The following is a 24,544-nucleotide window of genomic DNA, read 5'->3' as shown; positions in this document are numbered from 1 at the left end:
TGTCCCTCAGTTCCCCCAGGTAAGATGGGCAAAGTAATAGCACCTACCTTCTAGGCCATGGGCCTTTCCATCTGAGTGGAACAGTCTTCCAAGATCCTCACATGGATGGTTCCTTTTGGTTATTCAAGTCACAGTTCATACTGTCACCCCCTCCAAGAGGCCTTCCCTGACAACCCAATATAAAATTAGCCCCACCCAGATCACTAGTGCTTCACTGTCTTCTTCATGACATGCCTCTATTTAACCACAAAATTGTCATCTATTTTCCTCCAATAGAATGTAAGCACCATGAAGGTACATTTTAATAATGATCATTGCTATATCCCAAAACAGTTCTTCAATAAGTATTCATCCAACGAAGGAATGAATGGAAGGATTAATGAATGAATGAATGAATGAATATATGAATGAATGAATGAGATGACTCAGTGTGAACCCATGTAAAGCATTCTTCGTGATGCCTGACACATAAGCTGACACACACAGATGCTATTTTGAAAACTTCTGGGGAACCACGAGTGGTTAATACACACATAATCATAATTCTCCCAATAAGTAACATTCTGACTCCACAGTGTATCTTCTCACTGTAGTAGAAGTAAACATTTCACAACATTCATTCAGAGGTGTGCTAGTAAACAAGCTTTCAGGAATGGGCAAGGGAATGGGGAAGGTAGACCCTAAGAGTAGCATCTTCCGATTTCCATGGTGTAAATACACCAAATATGACCAATTTCAGGCTATGTGTGGTTTAACATCAGGATCATGAGATTCCTAAGAATTTAACAAATTGCTCTCACAGGACTGTACAACCTTTCTCATGGGAATGGTCCTTTCAGGTCTTGGAGTCTTGTTTGTTGAGTTCAAGTTTAACATGAGTTTTTTTTATGTACAGATATATTTTCCAAATTCTCCCCCTCTTGATGAGCTAAAATAAGGGATACCTACTCATTTTGGTCTGAAGCTCAGGGAAACTAGTTGAATGTATTGGGCTGCACTTTCTGTACTCCCTTCTGTGTGCTTTCAAACTGGTGCTTAAAGATCTAAACATGATGTACATCCACACCAGACCATTGTGAGAACCAGCCAATCTCAGAAAATCCAAGATGAATTGTGTTTAGATTCATTTAAATGGAGGCAGCCACATAAGGCATCATCTAATAAGTACTATCAATGAGCAGAATCTAATTGCAGAAGAAGAATGACCACCCTGACCACAAGATCCCAAGAAGGAGTGAGAAATGGTGCTGCAGATAGAGATTTCTCTGGCATCACAGCCTTGCTGCCCCTTGGCATCAAAATAAAACAGTAGCTTTTTCCAACTCTAGTGATCCTGTATCAACTGCAGTTTTGAGATAACACAAGAAAAATTCCAAAATCCACAGTTAATCTACATGCAAGTAACAACATGCCAGTAATTGTTGCTCCTCTTCTGTAAACTACATGAGAGGTCTATGAAGTAAGACATGGAGAAAATTACTTTCTGCTGTACTGTATTTGTTATCTATTGCTGTGTAACAAATTACCTCAAAATTGAGCAGCTTAAAACAGTACACATTTATTATCTCACAGTTTCTGTGTGTCAGGAATCCAGGCACAGCTTAAGTGAGTCGTCTGCTTCACAGTCTCTCACAGCCTGCAATCAGGATATCCGCCCAGGACCTGTCATCTTATCTGAAGGCTCGACTAGGAAAGGATCCACTTCCAAGCTCACTAAATGGTTGTTACCAGGTTTCCATTCTTTGTGGCTGTTGAAATGAGTGCCTCTGTTCCTTACTGGGTGTTGGCTGGAGGCCACCCTCAGTTCCTTACCACATGGGCCTCTCCACATGGCAGCTTGCTTCATCAAAGCATGCAAGTATGAAGGCAATAGAGTCTGCTACCAAGATGGAAGTAACAGTCTTACGTAACCTAATCATGGAAGTAACATTGACATTCTGTTACTTTTGCCATATTCTATCATTTTGGAGCAAGCTATGAGGATCAACCAATACTCAAAGAAAGAGGATTATATAATGGTGTGAATTCCAAGCAGTAGGGATTATTGGAGGCCATCTTGGAAGTCTTCTCACCACATTCACCCTCTTGGAAGATGCATGGGAAGACCAGGCCTAACCAAAACATCTTTTTAAGCTTTTCAATAGGAAACCAAGCCATGTGGTTTCCCAAGCATGCTGGTAAAGTATCATTAAAACAAAACAAGGAAGAATAAGAGTAGAGGACATTAAATTTGCAGACACAAAAGTTTTTTTCTAAGTTCTAGGCAAATATAACCTACATCAGAGCAAACTCCTGGGAGCATCTGCATTTTTGCAAATCCCAACATGGAAGCCATATCTTCTGACCAACCAAACAAGTGACTCACAAGAAGCACCACCATCTGAACAGGTATACTGTCAAGAAATCTAGTTTGGTCTAGAAGCAAGTATCTTCTAGAATTTTCATTTATTGCTGTAGAATAGTTTGAAAACATTTTTAATGACATTTTATTGCTTGTTATTCTCTGTGAGATCCTTGTCTCCCTACAGCAGTTTTGCCTGCATGATACTTTTAAGGTCCATATCCACCAGAGTGGCAAGGAACTGCTATAAAAATTTCAAACCTTGGCAGTCATCCACATTTTTTCTAAGCTCTACCTAACCACATATTCTCAGATACATGAGCATCCCAACATTGAATGGTGATAAAAGGCCAGAGAGACTGCCTCTGAAGGACTTCAAATGATTTAATCCACTAAGGGCAAAACACATACTCAGAAAACCTGTAATACTCTGTCCTAGATGAATGTAAATGCAGACAAAAATTATCTTAACTCTAAACACTCAAAATTAATCTGTGCATTTTACCATTCTTTCCTAAATGCTTTACTTTCAGCAAATCTCATCACCAATTCAGTAATAAAAATATTTAGGGTCATTGTGTTGCTAAGCATATTAATTTTTACCTTTAGAGAGGTGATATTTGAAAAACAACTAAACTAAATAGTACCATACCTAAAAGACTCTGAAACCGCCACCTGTGGGAAAGCAATTGTAAATCACTTTAGAGTTGATATGTCCTGCATATGTTTGAATCGTGGATATGTGTTGAATAATAATGGAATGCATGTGCAGTGAGCAAAGACTAATACAAAATTCCAGTTTAATGGTCTTAAGCCGGCAGGAAGGTCATAAAGCAGATGACAAAGGGAATTTTGTTAAGGATGTAGATATCTTCCAACCTGTGAAAATAACTTGATAACATATTTTCACTTATAAATTAAGGCTTTGGGGAAATACAGTGAATGCTCTTACCTCTCTAAGATGTATGTTTTCCTTCTCTTTCTGGTCTAAAATCACTTCCAAGTGGCTGACCTGAGACTCAGCCTCTGCCATCCGTCGCGTTCGCTCATTGTCATCCTCCAGGCTTTTGGACGGCAAGCCTTTACTTTGTAACATCTCAAGAAGTTTTTTAATCGACTCATCTCGGGCATTGAGGGTTTGTTTCTGCGTTTCAATTCTCAGCTCCATTTCCTCTAATGTCTTCCTCAAAAGGAACAGCTCCTTGGCCTGCCTGTCATGCTCGGCTTGGAGCCGCCTGAAGTTCTCTTCGGTCAGCTCAATGGTGAAGTGCTCCGCGCCTCGGTTGCCACTCTCTTGCTGGAGGAGGTGGTTGAGGTCTCTCTGGGTTCGCAGCTCATCTTGAAGGGCTTGGATTGTCAACTGTAGGTGCTGCAGTGAGAAAGATGGAGCAGGAGAGGAGACAGAAGGAAAAAAAGTCAATGAAAATGGCAAGTGCCGTTTGCTGCCACTACACTATGAAGATGGAATGTTAATCATGAGGTCCGGAGGGCCAGCCATGAATTCCTCCACGGTGACTTCAGAAGCATGGGACAGCACATGGAGAGGGGGAGATTAATTCAAGGATGCTTTCTGAATGTCTTGGGAGAAGAGAAATGCACACATACACAGAAACAATAGATTAGTGTCAATCACAAGGGAAATTACACATCTACAGAGTTTTAATTTAGGAAGTGGAAAAGGTTAGAGGGAAACTTTCACAAACACATCTTCTTTATGCCCAGAACGCTCCAGACTCAGTATTCCTTGTTTCCTAAGGTATTCTTTATTGTACTATCCATTATTTCCCACGATCAATATGTGTTGATTTAAAAATGAAAATAATAGCATCCACTACAAGTAGACACAAACAAAGACTTTATTTTTTACAAATAAAGCTGTGAACAGGTTTAGTAAACAGGATTACTGCATCTGCAAGCAAAAGGGAATAAATGCAGGCACAGACAAACACACTCAAACACACAAGGAGGTGAGGCTGTACAAAGCAGAACAAACAAGCTGCAAAGAGTGGACAAACCTTGGTTCTTCTGGCATCCAGTAACTGAACAGCATGGGAAATGAAAAAAAACGAAGCAAAAAATCAACACAAAGAAAAGTCTAGTGCAAGCAAAGGATATTTTACAGAAAGAACTTAATCAACATAAAGTACCTTCACAGAAGGAAGAAGAAAAAAAAAGAAAAAAATTCTAATTACAGCAAAGACCTATAAGCTACACAGAGTTTATAGCATTGATGTTTGATAGACATGGAAAAAAAAAAAAAAGGAAAGACCAAACTGAGGTTTATACCACCTTTTGTTTTCCTAAATCTCACTGACCCAGGAACCGAAAGTCTTGAAAGTATTACCAGAGAGGGAAGCACCTGTTATTTTGGGTCACCATTTTAAGCAAAGTCACAGTGAAAGCACCAGAGAAACAAAATAGTTATCAGATGTGAGAAAAGACACCCGTGCTTGAAGATAGTTGGTGAATTCAGCAATACCTTTCCCCATAGGACAAACACCCAGGCTGGTCAGAGAAGGCAGCCACAAGCCTGAAGGCATTTGTATCCTTATGGACAAGCCAAGATGCTTCCAAGAGAGCAGCTATTCATTTGCCAAACACATGATCCTGCTTGTGAAACAAATACAATTCTAAGCACAGGAATCAAGAGGGACGTAAGACATAGCTCCCGCCCACAGGGAACCACAGTATTGTAAGGCATGGGTAATACTATATCTAAGTTATATGAATATTGGAGCAGTCAACATTTTGAAATCTGTCTGAATTCCTACAGCTGACACTCAGTGGTATTGAGATCTTTCTGAGTGTGGCCTACACCCAGAAACTAGCACTGGGTGATGGAGCATCTTGATTATATTGTTTCTGAGTATCCAATTCATATCCCCATTTATGAATGTCCATTGAGAAATTCTTAGAGCCTTCTCAACTGTATACCACAATGCCTCACAGGGTACTGAATGCAGTGAAAGAAACTGATATGTATTTAATGGTGGAGATTATTCGTTTTTAATACAATGCTCCCCTATAAAGTGTAATATACAAAGTTGTGCAACCATCAACACAATACATTTTTAACATTACCTCAGAAAGATACCTCATGCCCTTTAGAAGTCATTCCCCATCTTCCTCCCTTTCCCCAGCCCTGGTAACCACTGATTTACTTTCTGTCTTTATGCCTGTTATGGACCTTTAATACCAATGGTATCATGCAATCAGTGGTTTCTTTCACTTAGCAGGTTTCCAAGGTTTATCCATGTGGTAGTGTGTTTCTGTATTTCATTCCTTTTTATGGCTGAATAATATTCCATTGAACGAATATACCACATTTTATGTATCCATTCATCAGTTGACTCAGACACAAATATTCACAGCAGCAACATTCATATTAGTCAAAAAGTGTTAACAACCCACTTGTCAATCAACTGGTGAATGGATGAAATCCAGTATATCAATTTAATGGAATATTATTCAGTCATAAAAAGGAATGAAGTGCTGACATACAGGATGACATGGATAAATCTGAAAACATTATGCCATGTGAAAGAAACCAGTCAGGAAATAACATGTGCTGGAGAGGATGTGGAGAAATAGGAACACTTTTATACTGTTGGTGGGACTGTAAACTAGCTCGACCATCGTGGAAGACAGTGTGGCGATTCCTCAAGGATCTAGAACTAGAAATACCATTTGACCCAGCCATCCCATTACTGGGCATATACCCAAAGGATTATAAATCATGCTGCTATGAAGACACATGCACACGTATGTTTATGGCGGCACTATTCACAATAGCAAAGACTTGGAACCAACCCAAATGTCCATCAATGATAGACTGGATTAAGAAAATGTGGCACATATACACCATCCCTGGACAATGAAGGAGGTCATAATGACTTCTGTTTCTAGGCTTCCAGGAGACTGCATTTTCTGATAGGCCCTCCTCTACACTACAGCTAGATAAAAGCAAATATACTTTTCAAAGCATAGTTGAGCTTACAAGGAAGTAAGGGAAATCTCCAAGGGAGGGGCTGGGGGAGAGACCACTCTCTGTTCTCTCTTCCTGTTCTTATAAGGAGCAAATGCCAATCCAAGCACTGAGCTTGAGAGAGCGAACTGGGGCTCACTGATGCGAGGGAACTGAGATTCTCCCAACAAGCCCATATTTGCAGAAGAGGCTAATGTGGTCCTAAGTGCCCCCTGGCGCCTAACAGATGCAAATGCAAATTCTTGTAAGGCGGACAGGCAGTGGGTGGGCAAGGACTGGGAAAGGCGATAAGCCAAAAGCCCTCAGGAGTCCAAAAAATTCAGATTAATGAAATACAAGCTTACAATAAAAAATTGCCACAGACACAAGGACACTTCCATGAGTGATGGCCATATGCAGAATATAAGGTGTTTTTGAAATGTTTAAGAAAATATATAAAAATTTTAGAAGAAATATAAAATTGAAGAATCAGCATGGAAAAGTGACTTTCCAAAATTATCAATCAGATCTGAAAAAGAATAAAAATATACAGCAATGAAAAATATAGCATTTAAAGTGAAACCCAACAGATGGGGTAAGCAAAAAGAGAAAACTAGTGAACAAAGACACAATAGAGACAAGCCACAAAGCAAATGTTGGTTCTTTGAAATGACTAATAAAACAAACCTCTTCAGAAATGAGTACATATAGGAAATATTTAAAAGATGATATGAAAATACTGTTAACTTTGGGCCAACAAATTTTGAAATATCAAGAAAATGGACAAATGACTAGTCATATCTTACATAATCTAACTCTAGAAGAAACAGAAATCCTGAAGAGTTCTGCAGCTATTAAATAAATAGAATCAGAATTTTAAAACTCTTCCCACAAAGAAAGCCCAGGTGATTCCAATTTGCAAAAGCTTTCAGATAAATGGAAAGAAGAAAATCTTCCCCAATTCATTCTGTGAAACTTGATCATCTTGACACCAAAGCTAGGCATGAACTATACAAGAAAGGTAACTTCTAGTCCAAACTTCACACTTAGACAATGAGTATTATTAGCAAGTGGAATACAGGGTATATTAAAAAGGTAATACATCATGACCAAGATGTGTTTCTTATAGGAAATAGAGAATACTTCAGCATTAGACAAAGTATTCTGTAAATAACGTTAACAGAGTAAAGATGAAAAATAATTATGATCAGCTCAAGATATAAAGTCTTAGTGTTTTCTATAAATTGTTACAAACTAGGAATAAAGAAGAATTTCTTTAACTTAATAAAGTATATCTGCTGCAAACTGACAGTATCATTCTTAATGGTAGATGTTAAAAGCATGCCCCTTAAAATGAGGCATAAAATTACGCCATCATCAGCACCACTTGTAGAATGTTGCAACAGCCTTCTCCTAGAGGCCTAAGTTAGAACAGTAAGACCAGAAAATAAAGAGAAAAAATAATAATTGAAAAGAAGAAAAGTTCTATTATCATCAATTGTATTATGTGGTTTTCTACTTAGAAAACCCAAAAGACTCTATAAATTATTTAAAATAATAAAGTTATTTCCTTATCAGCAGGGCACAAAAAATATAGCCATAAAAAGAAGAGTGGTAAATTTGACAATGTTAAAATTAGGAATTTCTGTTCAACAAAAGACACTATAAACAGAATGAAAAAACAATCCACAGTTGAGAGATGATGTTTGCAATACATTAAAATGACAAAAAAAAAATTTTATCAAGAATATACATAGAATTCCTATAATTCAATTAAAAAAGATACCAACAGTTAATTGAAAAATGCACAAAAGAAATGAGCGGGCATCTCACAGAAGAGGAAATACAATCAGTCAATAAACATATGAAAAGATGTTCAATCTTATTAGTAATCAGAAAACCACATGAGCCATATGGAAGCCACAACGAGAAAGCATTTGATACCTCACTTTCTTAGCCACACACACATACACTCACACACACTATAATAATCATAATAGCAGCAGCAAAAATAAATAACAATAGCAAGTACCGACAAGGATGTAGATCAATAAGAACTCCTAACACAGCTGCTGCAAGTAAACTAGCGTAACCATGCAAGAACTAACCATGCATATCCTCACCTAGAAATTTTACCCTTAGGTACATATCTGAAGTAGGGGATGGCAAACTATGGTCCAGGGGCCAAATCTGACCTTTTGCCTGCTTTTGTAAATAAAGTTTTATTGGAACACAGCTATATTCATTTATATATTGTCTTTTTTTTTTTTTTTTTTTTTTTGGGAGACAAAGTCTCACTCTGTGGCACAGGCTGGAGTGCAGTGGCACAATCTCGGATCACTGCAACCTCTACCTCCCAGGTTCAAAGGTTCAAGCGAGTCTCATGCCTCAGCCTCCCAAGTAGCTGAAACTACAGGTATGCACCACCATGCCTGGTTAACTTTTGTGTTTTTAGTAGAGATGGGGTTTCTCCGTGTTGCCCAGGCTGTTCTCAAACTCCTGACCTCAAGTGATACTCCCGCCTCGGCCTCCCAAAGTGATGGAATTACAGGCATGAGCCATGGCTCCTGGCCTTATATATTGTCTATTGCTACTTTTGTAGTACAATTTCAGAGTCAAGTAGCAGATACCATATGACCCATGAAATCTAAAATATTTACTATCTGGCACTTTACAGAAAAAGTTTGCAGGCCCCTGCCCTAAAGAAATACTTGCTCATGAGCACAACAGACACATACAAGAACATTCAGTGTAGCACTATTCCTAATAGCGAAAAACTAGAAATAATCCACCAACAGGAAAACAGATAAATTATGACATATATATGTAATGGGATGTTAGATTATTGTGCAAAAGAATAAATGACAGCTACATGCAACAGGAATTTATCTTAAAAGAATATTGAATGGAAGAAGTAAAAATAGAGAATATATACAACATCATCCCACTTAGATAAGGTTCAAGGGCATGATTTTCATAACACAGAAGAAGAAACAGAAACTGAGAAGCACTCATGTGTAACATCAACAGGATTGGTAATTTTCTCAGATGGGGCAGGGAGGCTCTCCGGGTGTTCATGTCAGTATTATATACCATAATTTACATATGTGTTTTTTTGTACCTATCCAACAGCATAGAATAATCTCCTTGGATGAACCTGTGGGAGGAGTATAATATAGTGTGTAACAGCCTAGACTCTGGAGCCAGGCTGCCTGGTTCCAATCCCAGCCCTATCACTTTCAAGTTGTGTGATCTTGAAGAAGTGTCTTAGCATTTCTGAATCTCAGATTCCTCATCTGTAAAATAGGGATGCAAGACCTGTCTTACGTCATTGAGTACACACAAATCATTACTTCAGTGGCAAGCATGAGCTCAGAATATGTCCAGCATCACTCCCCACGTATCAGCAGAGCCTGTCCCTACAGCCATCCACCTTCAATCTGCATGGTTGAGTCAGAGGCCAGAGCCAGGGCACTGTGATACATGCTGGCCCTGGGGTGGAGGCGCACTGATGGATTATCACAGGATCCAGATAGGAAGGTGGCCTACCAAGGGCAGGGGGTATAGGATATGGCCTCATGATCATGATGTTTGGCTCAGAAATATCTGCACACAGCTCCTAAAGTGAATTCACGAAGAATGAGAGGCCAGCTTCAACATCAGCAGCACCTGAAATCACCACCTACCAGGTCAACAAGAAAAATGTATGTATTTTTTGCCTTTCCAAAGTAAAGAAGCAACCTGAGTCCTTAGCTCTTATCTCAATTTATCTTTCCCATACAGTGCACAATTACAGTGTAGGGAGGAAAGTATGGGTTTTGAGGAATATTGGCTGAGAGTGTCTCAATTACCAGAGCTCAGTTACTGAATCTCCCCTAAGCCATAGTTCGGTCATTTGTAAAATGGGGATAATAGTGTAGACCTCACAATGTTATTCAAAGGCTTCAGTGAGACACTGTGTGTCCCTCTAAACGAGCCCTCAAGAAAAGCGAGTCCTCAACTTCAAATACTGGTGACACTGGAGCCAAAATGCCAAGACCATTAACCTGGTATACTTCTTTAACCAATCAGGCCACTGAGACATTAAGCATTCTCATGGCTTTTACCAGACTGTGTTTCAATAGTGTTTCCCCAAGTACCTTCCCTGGAACAGCATTCTGCAGGATGTTAACACATGTTCTGTTGGGGGAGTATTGGAAAGGAAGGGTTCTGCTATCATGTATCATATAATCATGTATTCACTATACACACACTTGCATACACACACACACATATACAGAATGACCCTCTCAAGGACAGTTTCTAATTTTCATAATGAAGTATAGAAGAAAGGTGAGAGGACCAGAGGGAAACTGTCTCACCAGACCATCGGCACAAGAGAACAATTTCAGAGAGAACAGGTTTCCATTCCTCTTTGCTTAGCTACAGCTAGATTGAGAGGATGGGGGTGCAGAGAGTGTCCTTAACCTTGGATTACTCTGTCCCATCCACTCTGTCAAAACTCAAATGCCTCACGTCCACCACTCACTCATCTGACAATACTGTTCCAAAGCTGCCAACACTATGTCCACTTCACAAGAGCATAAATTGGGGTGGCTTAAGGGATTTGACTGCAGTCACACCATTAGCAGATACAGGCCAGTGTCTAAAATTGAGGTTTCCTCCAGCCAATTCTACAGTCTCTCCTGCTCTAAAAATACTACAGAATTTCATTTTGAACAACTCATATAAGCTACCATATTCATTCAGTTCAAAAAAAGTTACAATGAAAATACAAGAAACTAAGCACTAGTTGAGTTTATATAAAAAAGAAGGAAAAATACACTTTGCCTTAGCCAACGTTTATAAGAGTGACTTCCAATAGCTACTGGAGTCAGAATCTAATCCAGATCTCAGAATGTCTAAAACACAGAAAGGCAACTAGAATGAAAATATAATTATATATGTATGATGTGCATGGAACACACAATTATTTAAATAGGGAATAGCCAGATGTTTAGAATCTACTGTGTCTTATCTCCAAACATGGAAAATATGAGTTCCTGGCAGGTTTGAAAAATTGTGTGACCTTAAGCTCTTTTCCACACTACGGGGAAAAAAACAAAAATGATAAAGTTTTGCACTATAAGCAGCTTAGGGTTTCATTGCTATGAAAACCGTCTCCAAGCTACATAAAAATATCAATTGGCTTATAGCCAAAAGTTGTGAAGTTTTTTTAATAAATCCATACTCCTTCTCAAGCAAGTACTTACCATAACTCTTTCAAAGAAAACAGAATCTCTTTGCAGATAACTTGGCCTGCTCTACTTCTCCTGTGACTTTATTTTCTTATTAATCACTTTCTAGTTTATCTCTAATTAAATGTGAAGGGCAGGTTCTCTGATCCCTTTCTCTGTAATCCTATGTACAGGATGTACAACACTCTTCATGACTTCAAACCTTCCTTAGGCTGTGTCATGTGTGTTAAAAGACAAACAGCAGACCAGCTAAAAACATGTGGCCCCAGTGTGTGGTGGAAGAGTTGGCCAGCTGAGAAAGGTATAAAAAATTAATATTTAGACATATGGTCCAGCCTCTAGGCTTTCTCATTCAGGGTAGAAAGCCCCAAGGAGAAGCACATATAACTAAATAAAGAATATGGATAGGTGATTTTTAAAAGCACTGGGACTCTAGGTTCCTCACCCACACACTGTCATTGATAACTGCAGAACTCACTTTGGTTGATAATATGTGACATTTTGCCAAGATTCATAACACTAAGAACAGTATACATGGGAAAGCCCTCTTGGCAGTTCCTTTTGTAAGCAAAGAGGAATTCTGGTTTTCATTACAGACCAATACTCTAAGGTGGCACAATATTGGAATATTACATTGAGTTTAGAGTTAAGGACTTAAGTTCTAATTCTAGCTTTGCAACTAACCAGTTACATGATCTGGGGAAAAATAATTAGACTTGTCTCAGCTTCCAAGAACAGTGGTGAAGAGTTGAGTTTTGAATCCTGGATCTACCCATGACAGTCTGTGATGCCTTGAACAAATTACTTAAGTACTCTGAGCATCAGACGACTCATCGTAAACAGGAAATAATAATTGTAACTCACTACAGGGTTCACACAAACACCATAGGAGATGCTTACTGAGTGAGCAAACAAGTTCCCTTAAAACATGAAGCACACAGCCTGGCACATGACGAATGCTCAACAAATGTTAGCTGTTTTCATTATTTTGAGACACTGGTGTGGCTAGAGACCTGAAATCAAAATTTCTGTCCTCCCTCTTGGGATTTGGGCAGGGAAAAGGAATGGGCATAATGAACATAAATCTTTGATTATCAAATAAATGCAACAGTGGGAAACAAAATGCTAAGCGCTTTGGCATTTTTTTAAATAAGAGAAAAAGGGAAATAGATGTTTTAAGACCAATTCAAAGATGGATATAATTTATTTCCCATTAACTGACCTATAAATAACTCTACAAGGGACTCTCAGGAATACCAACCATTTCTGTTTTGAAGGTCAGTGTTCTTTCCCTGTTGTTAGCCAGTAATCCACAACCAACTAAAGGATAATGGCATGCCCTGTTATCAACACTTCTCAAGCTGATACAGGTTACAAAAACAAACAAACAAACAAAAAAGCTACAGTTTAAGAAATACTGGTATTTTTAAAGTGTGTTCAGAGAAGCTACCCCAAACATGTAATGATAGGAAAGATAGCTAAAACAGAAACATTTATAATATTAACAGTCACAGCCACATATAGTTATTATAGGACAGCTCTTTCATTTAACTGTTTAGCAAATGTTTAATGCCAATGATGTTTTAAAGGTTTTAGTGAAATTTCCTTCCCTGTCACTTCCTCTTCACCCTCCAACATGTTCATTTAGCAAAACTGCTAACCATCTAAGTACTTTTCAGAATGGTAAGGTGTTTTACCTAAATTAATGTCATTTCAAATAGCTGGGTGGTAGGCATTGAACTATATTAACTTTCCCCTACTCTGAGCTGCCTGGATTAATCAGCCAAACTCCAGTCCTTGCTACTCAAAGTTTTAAAGAGGAGAGATTTTCCCCAGGGACCCTCCCTGCTTCTCTCTGCTTCTTGAGTCATTCCACCCATGAGAAGGGAGAATAACAGACCCCCATGCTACTCAGAGGATCCTTGGACCAAAAGCATCAGCACTACCTGGGATCTTGCCAGAAAGGTGGGATCTCAGGTCTTACCTCAGACCTGCTGAATCAGAATATGCATTTTAACAAGACCCACAGGTAATCTGAAGTCACATGAAGGTTTGAGAAATGCTTCCCTAAACTTAAAAAAAAAAAAAGTTTCAGTTTTCCTACTGATTTAAGATTATTTGGTAATGGAAAGGTAGGGAAGGAAAGCACTCTGAACACAATGCTGTAGGATAGTGCTGAGAAACAGTGTGTGTGATTAATAAAGTCTGAGTAAACTATGAATGGTGCCCCCAGTGCAGGACACTACTAGATAAAGTGGGTCATTCAGTCATTGATTCAACCATTGTTGAACTATGTGCTATTTTTTTACAGATCATAATAGATGTAGATATTTTCAGTGCACATGTGATAATTTAATACATTCATATAATTTGTAAAGATCAAATTAGTGTATTTGGGATATGTGTCACCTTCTATATTTTTGTCTTTATGCTAGAAACAAATTATTATTCTCTAGCTATTTTGAAATGTATAATAGATTATTGTAAACTATAGTCACCCTACTGATCTATCGAATCCTATGTCTATTTCTTCTATCAAACCATGTATTTTTACCCATTAATCAACTCTACCAAGATACCTTTCCAAGTCAAAAAGGAAATCCTGCCAGGTTAAGTTATATACATATAAATGTGTGTGTGTGTGTGTGTAATTATATACAATTGACCCTCCATATGCACAGATTCTACATCTGAGGATTCAACTAACCATGGGTTGAAAATATTTGAGGGAAAACAAAAAATAATACAACAACAACAAAAGAAAAAATACAGCATAAGAACTATTTGCATAGCATTTACATTGTATTAGGTAGTATAAGTAACTAGAGATGATTTAAAGTATACAGGAGGATGTGTATAGGATATAGGCAATACTACGCCATTTTATATAAGGGACTTGAGCATCCACAGATTTTAGTATCTGTGGGGGTCCTGGAACAAATCCCCCACAGATACCAAGAAATGAGTGTGTATGTTGTTTACTATTTCTAAAGGTTCCATAAATACTGAATTTTAATTCTGTTCTGCTATTTATTGTGATCATTATTTAAAGAACAATCCAAGGAAATCTTTAAAAATTATCTGATAGATGCCAGAGGCTAGGAAGGGTGTGTGAGTGAAAAGGAAGATGAGGAGAGGTTGGTCAATGGGTACAAACATGTAGTTAGATAGAAGGTATAAATTCAAATGTTTGAAAGCAGAATAGGGTGGGTGACTATAATCGGCAACAATGTATTGTATATTTCAAAGTAGCCAGAAGAAAGAACTTGAAATCTTCCCAACACATAAAAATAAATACCCAAGATGATGGAGTATTTATCCTAATTTGATCATTACACATGCTACGCATGTAACAAAATATCATATGTATCCCATAAATATGTTAAATGCTATGCATCAATTTAAAAATAATAAAAAATTAAAAAGTCATCACAATGTCAGTTCTAGGCATTACATTAAACCATTTTGCTCATTTGTGCTTTTAAGCAGCATTTCTGTAGCATGTCTGTGCTCTTGGTGGAATTTTAAGTGACTGGGAAAACCATGAGGAGTCTGTGATAAATCTGTTTTCTCAGTTATAACTTGAATAATGTACAGAAAAAAAATGAATATGTGAATATACTGGTTCCTAAGTAGCCTAATCACTCAAATTCTCTAAGGTTTTCCATTTTATTAATGAACTAGAATCAAAGGCCTATATCTTTTTCTTTCTGTGGTGTGAAGATAAGCTACCTACTGCTATTTCCACACAACGCCTATGGTCCTTAATATTTAATGAATGTAAATATTCATAGATATATGGGGTGGGAGATGAGTGAATGAATAAATGAATGAAAGAATATACCAAACCCCATAAACAATAATGTGTCCAGCATACCATAAGAAAGTAATATGAATGGACAAGAAAAAAGAGAGGAAAATATACCACAATGGTCATTGCTGGGGAGAAGAGGATGAGGAATGGCTGCTAAAGGATAGGCAGATTTTAGGAGAGGTGATTAAATTAGAGTACTTAACTTTTAAAATTAGACAGTCGTGATGGTTTCACAACTCTGAATATACTAAAAATCACTGAATTGTACCATTTAAAAGGGTAAATTTTATGATACATGAATTATATCTTGATAAAGCTGTTAAAAATGATGGGAGGTGAGAGCACTATGGATGCCTTCTTTTCTATTTCCCATTTTCATTCAGCAAATATTTTTTCCAAAAATAACTTATTTACTCATAACTGCTAGGCTAGTTTATATTCTTTGAGTTGCAGGCAACAGAAAACAACTTGGCCTATCTTGAGCCACAGAAGGGAGTGCATGAGAAGGATATCAAGGCATCTCTCTGAATCGAAGCAGCAATTACGAAAACAAAACCCAAGAAAAGAAGGAAGCAGCACACAACATGAATCTCTGTGAGAAACTTGGTTCCATGTTATTTGGTTTCAAGGACTCCCTGCTCCAAATTGAAAATATCCAGGATGGAATATAGAGTTAGCCTGGCTTGGGCCAAGTGCCTTCCATGGATCAATAGGTTGTAGCAGCTGACCCCAAGCATCAGAAGCTACTCCAAGAGGAAGAAGAGTTGCTTAAAGGTCTGCAGCAACCCCAAGAAGAATCTACTACAATTGCTGTTATGATGAAAGAAAACAGAAGTAATATAAATAATATGACAGTGCTATGATTATGTTTATTTGGGGGAGTGGGTTCCTAAAGTACCCTTTAGGAATATATACAAGACTCAGGTGAACTGCATAGTAAAGATGTAACCATGCCAGTTCAACCTTCTGACATGCAGTGTTCGGTTTTCTGTTCCTCTGTTAGTTTGCTAAAGATAAGGGAAAGTTTTAGAGATTTGATTTACTATCCCAAATTAAGAACTCTGACTATGACATCAGACAGTCTGGAGCCAAAAGCCTGGTCACTCACTAGTTATGGGGTCAGACAACCTTGAATGGGCCTCTAATCTGGTCATGCACTAGCTTTAAGGTCATATAACCTTGCGGAGATGGGGGCTGTGGGATATTGTCAGGTTATTTTCTCTAAACCTCAGTTTCCATCTCTTTTAAAAGCTACTAATAACACAAACATCTTGCAGAAGCATGATAAAGTTAGATGATAACACATGCCCAATACTTACTTATGCCTGAAACTTAGTAAATATCCCAGCCAACAGGAAACCATCATTTTAAAGCTGCCACTATTATTAATATACAAATACAGATTGCAAACTGTTCCAGAACGCAGTGCAAACAGGTAAAACTACACTGGCAGCCGGTGGGGGACAGGGCAGAGAAATAATGTGTGGCTGTGTCTATACAAAGAAAATCTTTCAACCAGAGAAACCTTTTAGTTTGGCCACTTCAAGTGCTAACTTGAAGCAAATAAAGCAATAGCACATAAAATACTTCGAAAGAATAACCCTAGATTTTGCCACAAGCTGGTACATGCATTTAAAAGAGACAGCAAATATTTAACATCACAAAACACTAGTGATGACATGGATCACAAAGATAATTTTTGTTTCTTTTTGCAGAAGGATAAACTAAGGCCCAAAGAGGTTGACCACCGGTTGTCTGAAGTTACAACAGAAATAACAGCACTGCTAGTTGTGAAGTCCAGGCACCAAACTCACAGCACAAAGCTCTTTCCTGCTCTTTCTCTTCTAGCTCCATGTACCAGTCTCATTTGGTCACTGCACTGCAGAGGGCATGTTACCACATAATTAGTTTCAGGGTATGTGCAACAGCTGCCACGAGCCAGAGTTCCACACTGGAGTCAAATGTCTTCGGTCTAGACGCATCCCTTCCACCACATGCCACTGATGGGACAGCCGCCATAACCACATTCCTTACTCTAGTGGCTCCAAGGCTTCAGGAGTTGGAGCACATGACACATTCCAACCAAGATGAAGTAACTCCTCTCTCTGAATGACTTATTAAAGAACACCCACTTGGGAGGCCGAGACGGGTGGATCACGAGGTCAGGAGATCGAGACCATCCTGGTCTACACGGTGAAACCCCGTCTCTACTAAAAAATACAAAAAACTAGCCGGGCGAGATGGCGGGCGCCTGTAGTCCCAGCTACTCGGGAGGCTGAGGCAGGAGAATGGCGTAAACCTGGGAGGCGGAGCTTGTAGTGAGCCGAGATCGCGCCACTGCACTCCAGCCTGGGCGACAGAGCGAGACTCCGTCTCAAAAAAAAAAAAAAAAAAAAAAGAACACCTTTAGGGATTTTTTCAGATTTGACATTCTTCTACCTGGGAGCTTAAGGACTTTAAAAAGGGTTTAGAGGAATTTTTTTTCCTAAAAATCTATGTGAGATAAATGTTAAGAATTAAGGGGCCACTTAGGAACCTGGAAATGATAAGTCACAGGAGATCCATGTTATCATTGAGTAAGTCAAAGCAAAAAACAGAAAAAAAGGAAATGGTTGTTTTGCAGATACCATCACCGAAAGAGTATGTCGTATCACTGAGAAATAAGATCCCTTGATACCAATCTTGAGTAGTATCTGTTTGAGGTTATTTTATTTTATCTGGATAATTTTGGGCCTATTAGTAACAACAAAAATTTTCCTTAAAACAAAGACTCAGAAACTCACATATGCATTCCTAAGCACATAGATATATTTCATATGCTTTAAGATTATTTTTCAAATCTTTAAATCAGTGAAATAGAACTTTCTCCAAAAGTACAGTAAAAAAAAAAAAAAAACTATATTTAAACAAGGAATTGCAAAGTGCTTCTTTCATCCCTTGATGTTTATTTTGTTTTACAATTCATTTGAGACTTTTAAAGTAGGAAAGAGAAAAAAAAAATAGCTTTCAAATTTGAGTCTGGAACAGAGCTCACCTATCAAGTCCAACAGGGATATAAAGAAACTATTCCTGTTGGGATAGTTTCCCAACAGGAAAATATAGAAAAAAGAAAGTATCTAGCAGTACAGATAATGCTGGTGCCCAGAACAAAAGCATTATTGAATAAAAGAAGAATTTAAATCGAAGCAAGCCCTTACTAACTCCAGGTCTTACTGGCATTTTTCCTAATAAGATGAACTATTAGTCCTGGGTTACATAAACTTCAACACACTAGAGCCCTCACCAAGTCAGATGGAGGCCAAAGGCCCTCTTGAATCCATGCATCTGTACTCTATTTAAAATGCATGACTGTCCCTCTCTTCATTGTTTGGGTCCTTAGCTGTGGACTAGAAGGGTGAGGCACAAAATCAGTAGAAACAAAGGCCTGCGAAATGAGTGGAATTTTTCACTGTTATCTTTGAACATTTTATTTCTTTAGTTCAGAAATCCAAAGGGAAATAAAAGTGGAAAGAATTACAGGCTTTATGGTTTAAAAAAGAAAAAATAAACATAGGATGAGTTTACAGTTTATAGTATCTGCAAAGCAACTCTTCACTCATTCCTTTAAATAAACGTTTAAATCACCTTTTAAGTGGGCACAGAAAATGCTGTTATTGTGAGTTACTGAGATCTAATCTGGGACACTAGTTAAGAACCTGAGTCCTGAACTCAAGCAAGAAGTGATGCCACCACTGTTTATCTATGTACTGTTTAATCTTTGGAAAGTTGTTTGCCCTCAATTTCTTCCCTGTAAAATGGAGATGATACAGTTGTAGTGATTAATAAATTTACACACACAAGCAGAGATATATATATATATATATATATATAGCATAGTACATCTATGACCTCAATAAATAACCTCTCTTAATATTATAACTAGTATTAATAGAAAAAATAACTATTATGCTGTGGAAATCTCTTTAAAGATTATTAAGCAACTTGTTCAGTGAATTCCAGGCAGTACAGTTACTTACTTTCTTAGATAGAAGGCTTTTCCTTTTTTAAAAAAGAAGCATTTTTAAGGATATAACACAATCTCTTATTATACTCCCTATCTATCAGCCATTATGCCACAAATAATTCTTCCTTCGTTAGAGTCCATGCAGAGAGCTACAGTATATAAGCTGGTCATTCACTTCTGCCACGACCATTCACAGCTGACATTCACTCAACTCACTTTCACTGACCATTTATTCAGTGTGCTAAGCACTACGCTAAGGCATGGGGATTCAATAACAAAGAGGCATGAGACATCGTCCTTGGCCTTGAGAAGCTCTTAGTCAAAAGAAGCAACAAATGATGAGACGCAATCACAACAGAAAAAGATGGGAGCAAAAGGGAGTGTGTACAAAGTGCTGAGGCAGCACAGAGGAGGGAGGCATCAATCTCATTTGAGCACAAGGGAAGATTCTGCAGAGGATGTGAACATTAAGTGAGGCCTAGAACAAGGAAGAGTTTTTCCAGAAGCAGAGAGAAAGATATTCCAGACAGAGTGAAGGGCATGGGCGAAGGCATATATATATATATGCACACACACACACACACACATATATATACACACACACATATATATATTTCAATGCACGGCATGTTGGGTGGAAAAAGAAGACAGCTTGATGGCTAAACATGAACCCCAAGAATAGAAGGAGGTAGCGATACTCATCAATGAAGGAACCAGAAGAACACAGATAGGACACTTCATGCAGCAGGGGGTGACGTAAATGGAGTGTTTAGCACCACATGTTGCAAACTGGGCTTGTGAATGCATTCTCAGAAGTCTGTGAGTCTTATGAAAATTTGAAATTTCTTTAATTTTAATGATAATCTAAAAACTAAAATTGCCTGGAAATTAAGACATCACCTTTTTTGTACTGATCACTTATATTTCAATCATACACTCAAAAAATATTTATTGAACACCCCTATGTGCCAGCCACTGGGGATATAACAATGAGAGAGACATGGTACCTGATCTCATAGAAGTTAGACTAATAAGGGGAGGTAACCAAGAAATAAAAGTACAGCATATCAAGAGACAGTAAGTGCTGCACAGATAAATAAAATATTAACGTGGCAAGAGGTAGAAAGTCAAATGGGGGGTGTTCATTTCATACAGAGTGAGTCAAGCAGTCAGTGCACTTCTTCACTAACATGATATTTGAGCAAAGACCTGAAGGAAATAAGATATTTGAGAGATATTTTCAAAGAGGATTTTACTTCCCCACATTTGTCACAAACATTGCTAAGGGTCTATAAGAATGCTCTCTCTCTCTTTCTCTCTTTCTCATTGTTATATCTCCAGTGCCTAGTATTGTGCCTGGCACACAGGGGTGTTCAATAAATGTTTTTTGAGTGGATGATTTAAATAGAAATGATCAGTATAAAAATAGTTATGTCTTAATTTCCAGATAATTTTGTGTTTTAGATTATCATTAAAATGTCTGTCTGTCTCTCTCTCTCTCTCTCGTTCTTTTGAGACAATGTCTTATTCTGTCACCCAGGGTGAAGTGCAGTGGCATGATCATGGCTCACTACAGCCTCAACCTCCTGGGCTCACACCTCAGCCTCCCAAGTAGCTGGGACTACAGGCATGTGCCACCACACCCAGCTAATTTTCGTATTTTTTTGTAGAGATGGGGTTTCACCATGTTGCCCAGACTAGTCTCGAACTCCTAGGCTCAAGTGACCCTGCCACCTCGTCCTCCCAAAGTGCTGAGATTACAGACATGAGCCACTGCATGCAGCCTATTTTTATTTTTAAATGGTAATCTGAAAAAATGGAGAGAACATCTGCAAGCCATGTATCTGATAAGGGATTAATATCAAAAATACATATAAGGAACTTCTACAACTCAAAAGCAAAAAACAAAAACAAAAACAAAAACAAAAAAACCAAGAGACAAATAACCTGATTTTAAAATGGGCACATAGACTTTTTTTTGAAGAAATGTCTATTTCTTCAAAAGAAAACATACAAATAGCCAACATGAATACGAAACTGATGCTCAAAATCACTAATCATCAAGGAAACGCAATTTAAACTCACAATGAGATATCATTTCACATCTATTAGGATGGCTGTTATCAAAAAAAAGGCAAAAGAGAGGCTGGATGCAGTGGTTCATGCCTATAATCCCAGCACTTTGGAAGGCCAAAGTGGGAGGTCTGCTTGAGCCCAGGAGTCAAGGCTTCAGTTAGTCGTGATTGTGCCACTGTACTCCAGCCTGGGTGACACAGTAAGACCCTTTAAGACCCTGTCTCAAAAAAAAAAAAAAAAAGATAACAAGTCTTGGTAAGGATACAGAGAAATTGGAACCCTTGTACACTGTTGGTGAGAATGTAAAATAGTGTTGCACTATGAAAAACACAACAGAAGTTTCCAAAACTAAATTAAATATAGAATCACCATATGATCCAACAATCCTACTCTGGGTATTTATCCAAAAGAACTGAAATCAGGATCTCAAGACATATTCACACTCCTGTGTTCACTGCAGCATTATTAACAACAGCCAAGGTCTGGAAACAAAACTAAGTATTCATAAATGGATGAATGGATAAAGAAAATGTGGTATATACACATAACAGAATATTATTCAGCCTTAAAAAAAAAAAAAAAAGAAAATTCTGCCATATGCCCACAACAAGGATGAACTTTGAAGACATTATGCTAAATAAAATAAGCCAGTTACAGAAGAACTAACATTACATGATTCCACTGATACAAGGTATCCAAAATAGTAAAACTCATAGTGGTTGTCAAGGGCTGGGAGAGGAGGCAATAGGATGTTGCTATGTAACTGGTATAAAGTTTCAATTATGCAAGATAGGTAAATTCTAGAGATCTGCTGCACAACATTACGCCTATAGCTAACCATATTGTATTGTACACTTAAAAATTTGTGAAGAGGATAGATTTCATGTTAAATGTTCTTATCACAATAAGAAAAAATATAGCAAGGCAAAACCTGACAAAAATAGACATAAGCCAGGTGCTGTAGCCCACACCTGGAATCCCAGCTACTCAAGAGGCCCAGGAAAGAGGATCACTTGAGGTCAGGAGTTCAAGATCAGCCTGGCCACATAGCGAGACCCCATCTCTAAAGAAAACAAACCAACAGCGCAACAAAAATGCTCTGCAGGGACAGTCCCTCAATCCAGACCACACAGAATCCCAGAGATCAAACAATATTTGAAGAGATCATGACTTAAAAACTTCCAAAACTCACTAAAGATACAAGGAGCAAATGTGTTACAGCAGGGTAAGCAGATGTAAACTCACACTCAAGCATCTACAGGTAAAATTACAGAATACCAAAAGAGCTTATCTGAGTAAACAACAATTCATGAATCAGGCACCTCCAAACCAGGAGTGGTTCAGGAGCTCCTCCAAGGGAACACAACAGAGAGGCTGCTGCTATAGGATAAACACAGACATAGAGTAAAGAAAATATTTGATTGGTTAAAGATACACAGTATCTGTACTCTGTTTTGAAGAGATTTCAAAAACAACCAGAGAGAAGAAACAAGTTAACTACAAAAGAACAAGGACTAAGATGACAGCCGACTTTTCAAGGAAACAAAAATACTCTTTCAACGACATAGCTTGAAAGGGCTAAGAAAAAATAACTCTCAACCTAGAACTTCACTCCAAGTTAATCTGCTATTCAAGAATGAGGATAAAATAAAGATATATTCGACAAAAACAGCTTACCACTGACATAATCCACCTGAAATTGCAGCATGCTTCTACTAGCTTTTAAGAGCCAAATGTGAGGTTTACAGGAATTTTGCGAGTCTGTTGAAAACATGCTGATAAATTGAAATCAGCCATAGTGGGAGTATTAAACCATGGGAACTGGCAAACACTAAAAAACTGGATTTTTTTGCCCCTGGGGGACCAGTTCCTAAATATTTACCATCACGCCACTGATTTAAAGGAACTAGAATGTGTACATCAAGAAAAAAAACACATCTAGAAGGAAGAATTGATATGAATGAAAGAAAAATGGGAAAATAAATACAGTAAATATAATTCTAAATAAGTACTTATTGCATAAAACAATAATAATGATAACAATTCCTGAGGTGGGGAGATTGGGAGTATATCAGTCAGGTGACTTCCTTACACTGTGGCAACAAGCAATCCCAAATCTCAATGTCTTAAAACAACAAATGTTTATTTCTCATTCATGTTAAATATCTTTCAGAGTTCAGCTAGGGAAGTCTGCCCATTGTAGCCCCTCAAGAACTCCAGCCAAGTAGAAGCATCATCTCAAAGCTTTCTTCAATTGCCACAGGTCGCATGGTGAACCATACACTGCCTCTCTAAGCTTTTTCACACTTCACTGGCTAAAGCAAGTCAGATGGCCACATCCAATTTCAAAGACACAAAGCATAATCCCACCATGTCCCCAGGAGAGTATAAAAATAAAAACATGTAAGACAGGAGGCAGGTGGTTGGTGTTAAGAATGTTCCAAGTTCCTCATATTTTCGTGTGAAAAGAGAAGACAAATAAGGTAACTTTAAACTTGAAATATGCAAATTTAAAGGATAATATTAAAATTTTAAGGATAATAGCTGAAAGAATAGAGAATAGAATTATAAATTCCATATCTGTAGGGAAAAAGAATACAGAAAATGCAATTTAAAAAGAGGAGACAGACATGGAAAAGGCAAGGTAAATAAGTAACAAAATAAAACGGTAGTGTTAAAAAGAAAGCTAAGGCACTGTAAAAGTTTAAAGAGCTTATCTGAGCAAATGACAATTCATGAATCTGGCACCTCTAAACCAGAAGTTGTTCAGGAGCTCCTCCAAGGGAACACAACAGGGAGGCTTTTATAGGATAAACACAGAAGTAGAGCAAAGAAAATATTTGATTGGTTACAGATACACAGTTGCCTTATTTGGTCTATCCTGTTGGACTGTCTCCGGTTATATAAGTTTGTTGGCTGCTTCTGATTAGTTGCGCCTATGTTCTGTTTTTCTTTAATATAGGCATTTACGAGAAATAACTCGAGTTAAGTTTTTCTTGTTTGTAAATCAAGCAAGTTTAGATCACCCATAAGGCCTAACTGGTTTTGTTTGCTAAGGGATACTTCAGGCCTGGTCTCCATTTTAATTTATTTTAACAGTAGAAATAAA

At 37.9% G+C, this 24,544-nt stretch overlaps 1 protein-coding gene across 2 annotated transcripts in view; it reads right to left on the bottom strand.

Annotated features, from left to right (window-relative positions):
• The window catches only part of ERC2 (ELKS/RAB6-interacting/CAST family member 2), a 970,858-nt gene that overhangs the window by 796,747 nt on the left and 149,567 nt on the right, over positions 1–24,544 (bottom strand). For both annotated transcript variants that reach the window (XR_003306672.2, XM_026446958.2), the window contains exon 3: positions 3,294–3,710. Coding sequence is in view for 1 of the 2 variants with exons in the window: in XM_026446958.2 (XP_026302743.1) it covers positions 3,294–3,710 (417 nt within the window). In the remaining variant the exon portion in view is untranslated. The remainder of the gene's footprint in view (positions 1–3,293; positions 3,711–24,544) is intronic.

The sequence above is a fragment of the Piliocolobus tephrosceles genome, chromosome 2, assembly GCF_002776525.5.
Source record: "Piliocolobus tephrosceles isolate RC106 chromosome 2, ASM277652v3, whole genome shotgun sequence".
NCBI classification, from domain to species: Eukaryota; Metazoa; Chordata; class Mammalia; order Primates; family Cercopithecidae; genus Piliocolobus; species Piliocolobus tephrosceles.
The sequence above is the reverse complement of the archived record's forward strand: the minus strand, read 5'-3'. Positions and strand labels throughout refer to the sequence as shown.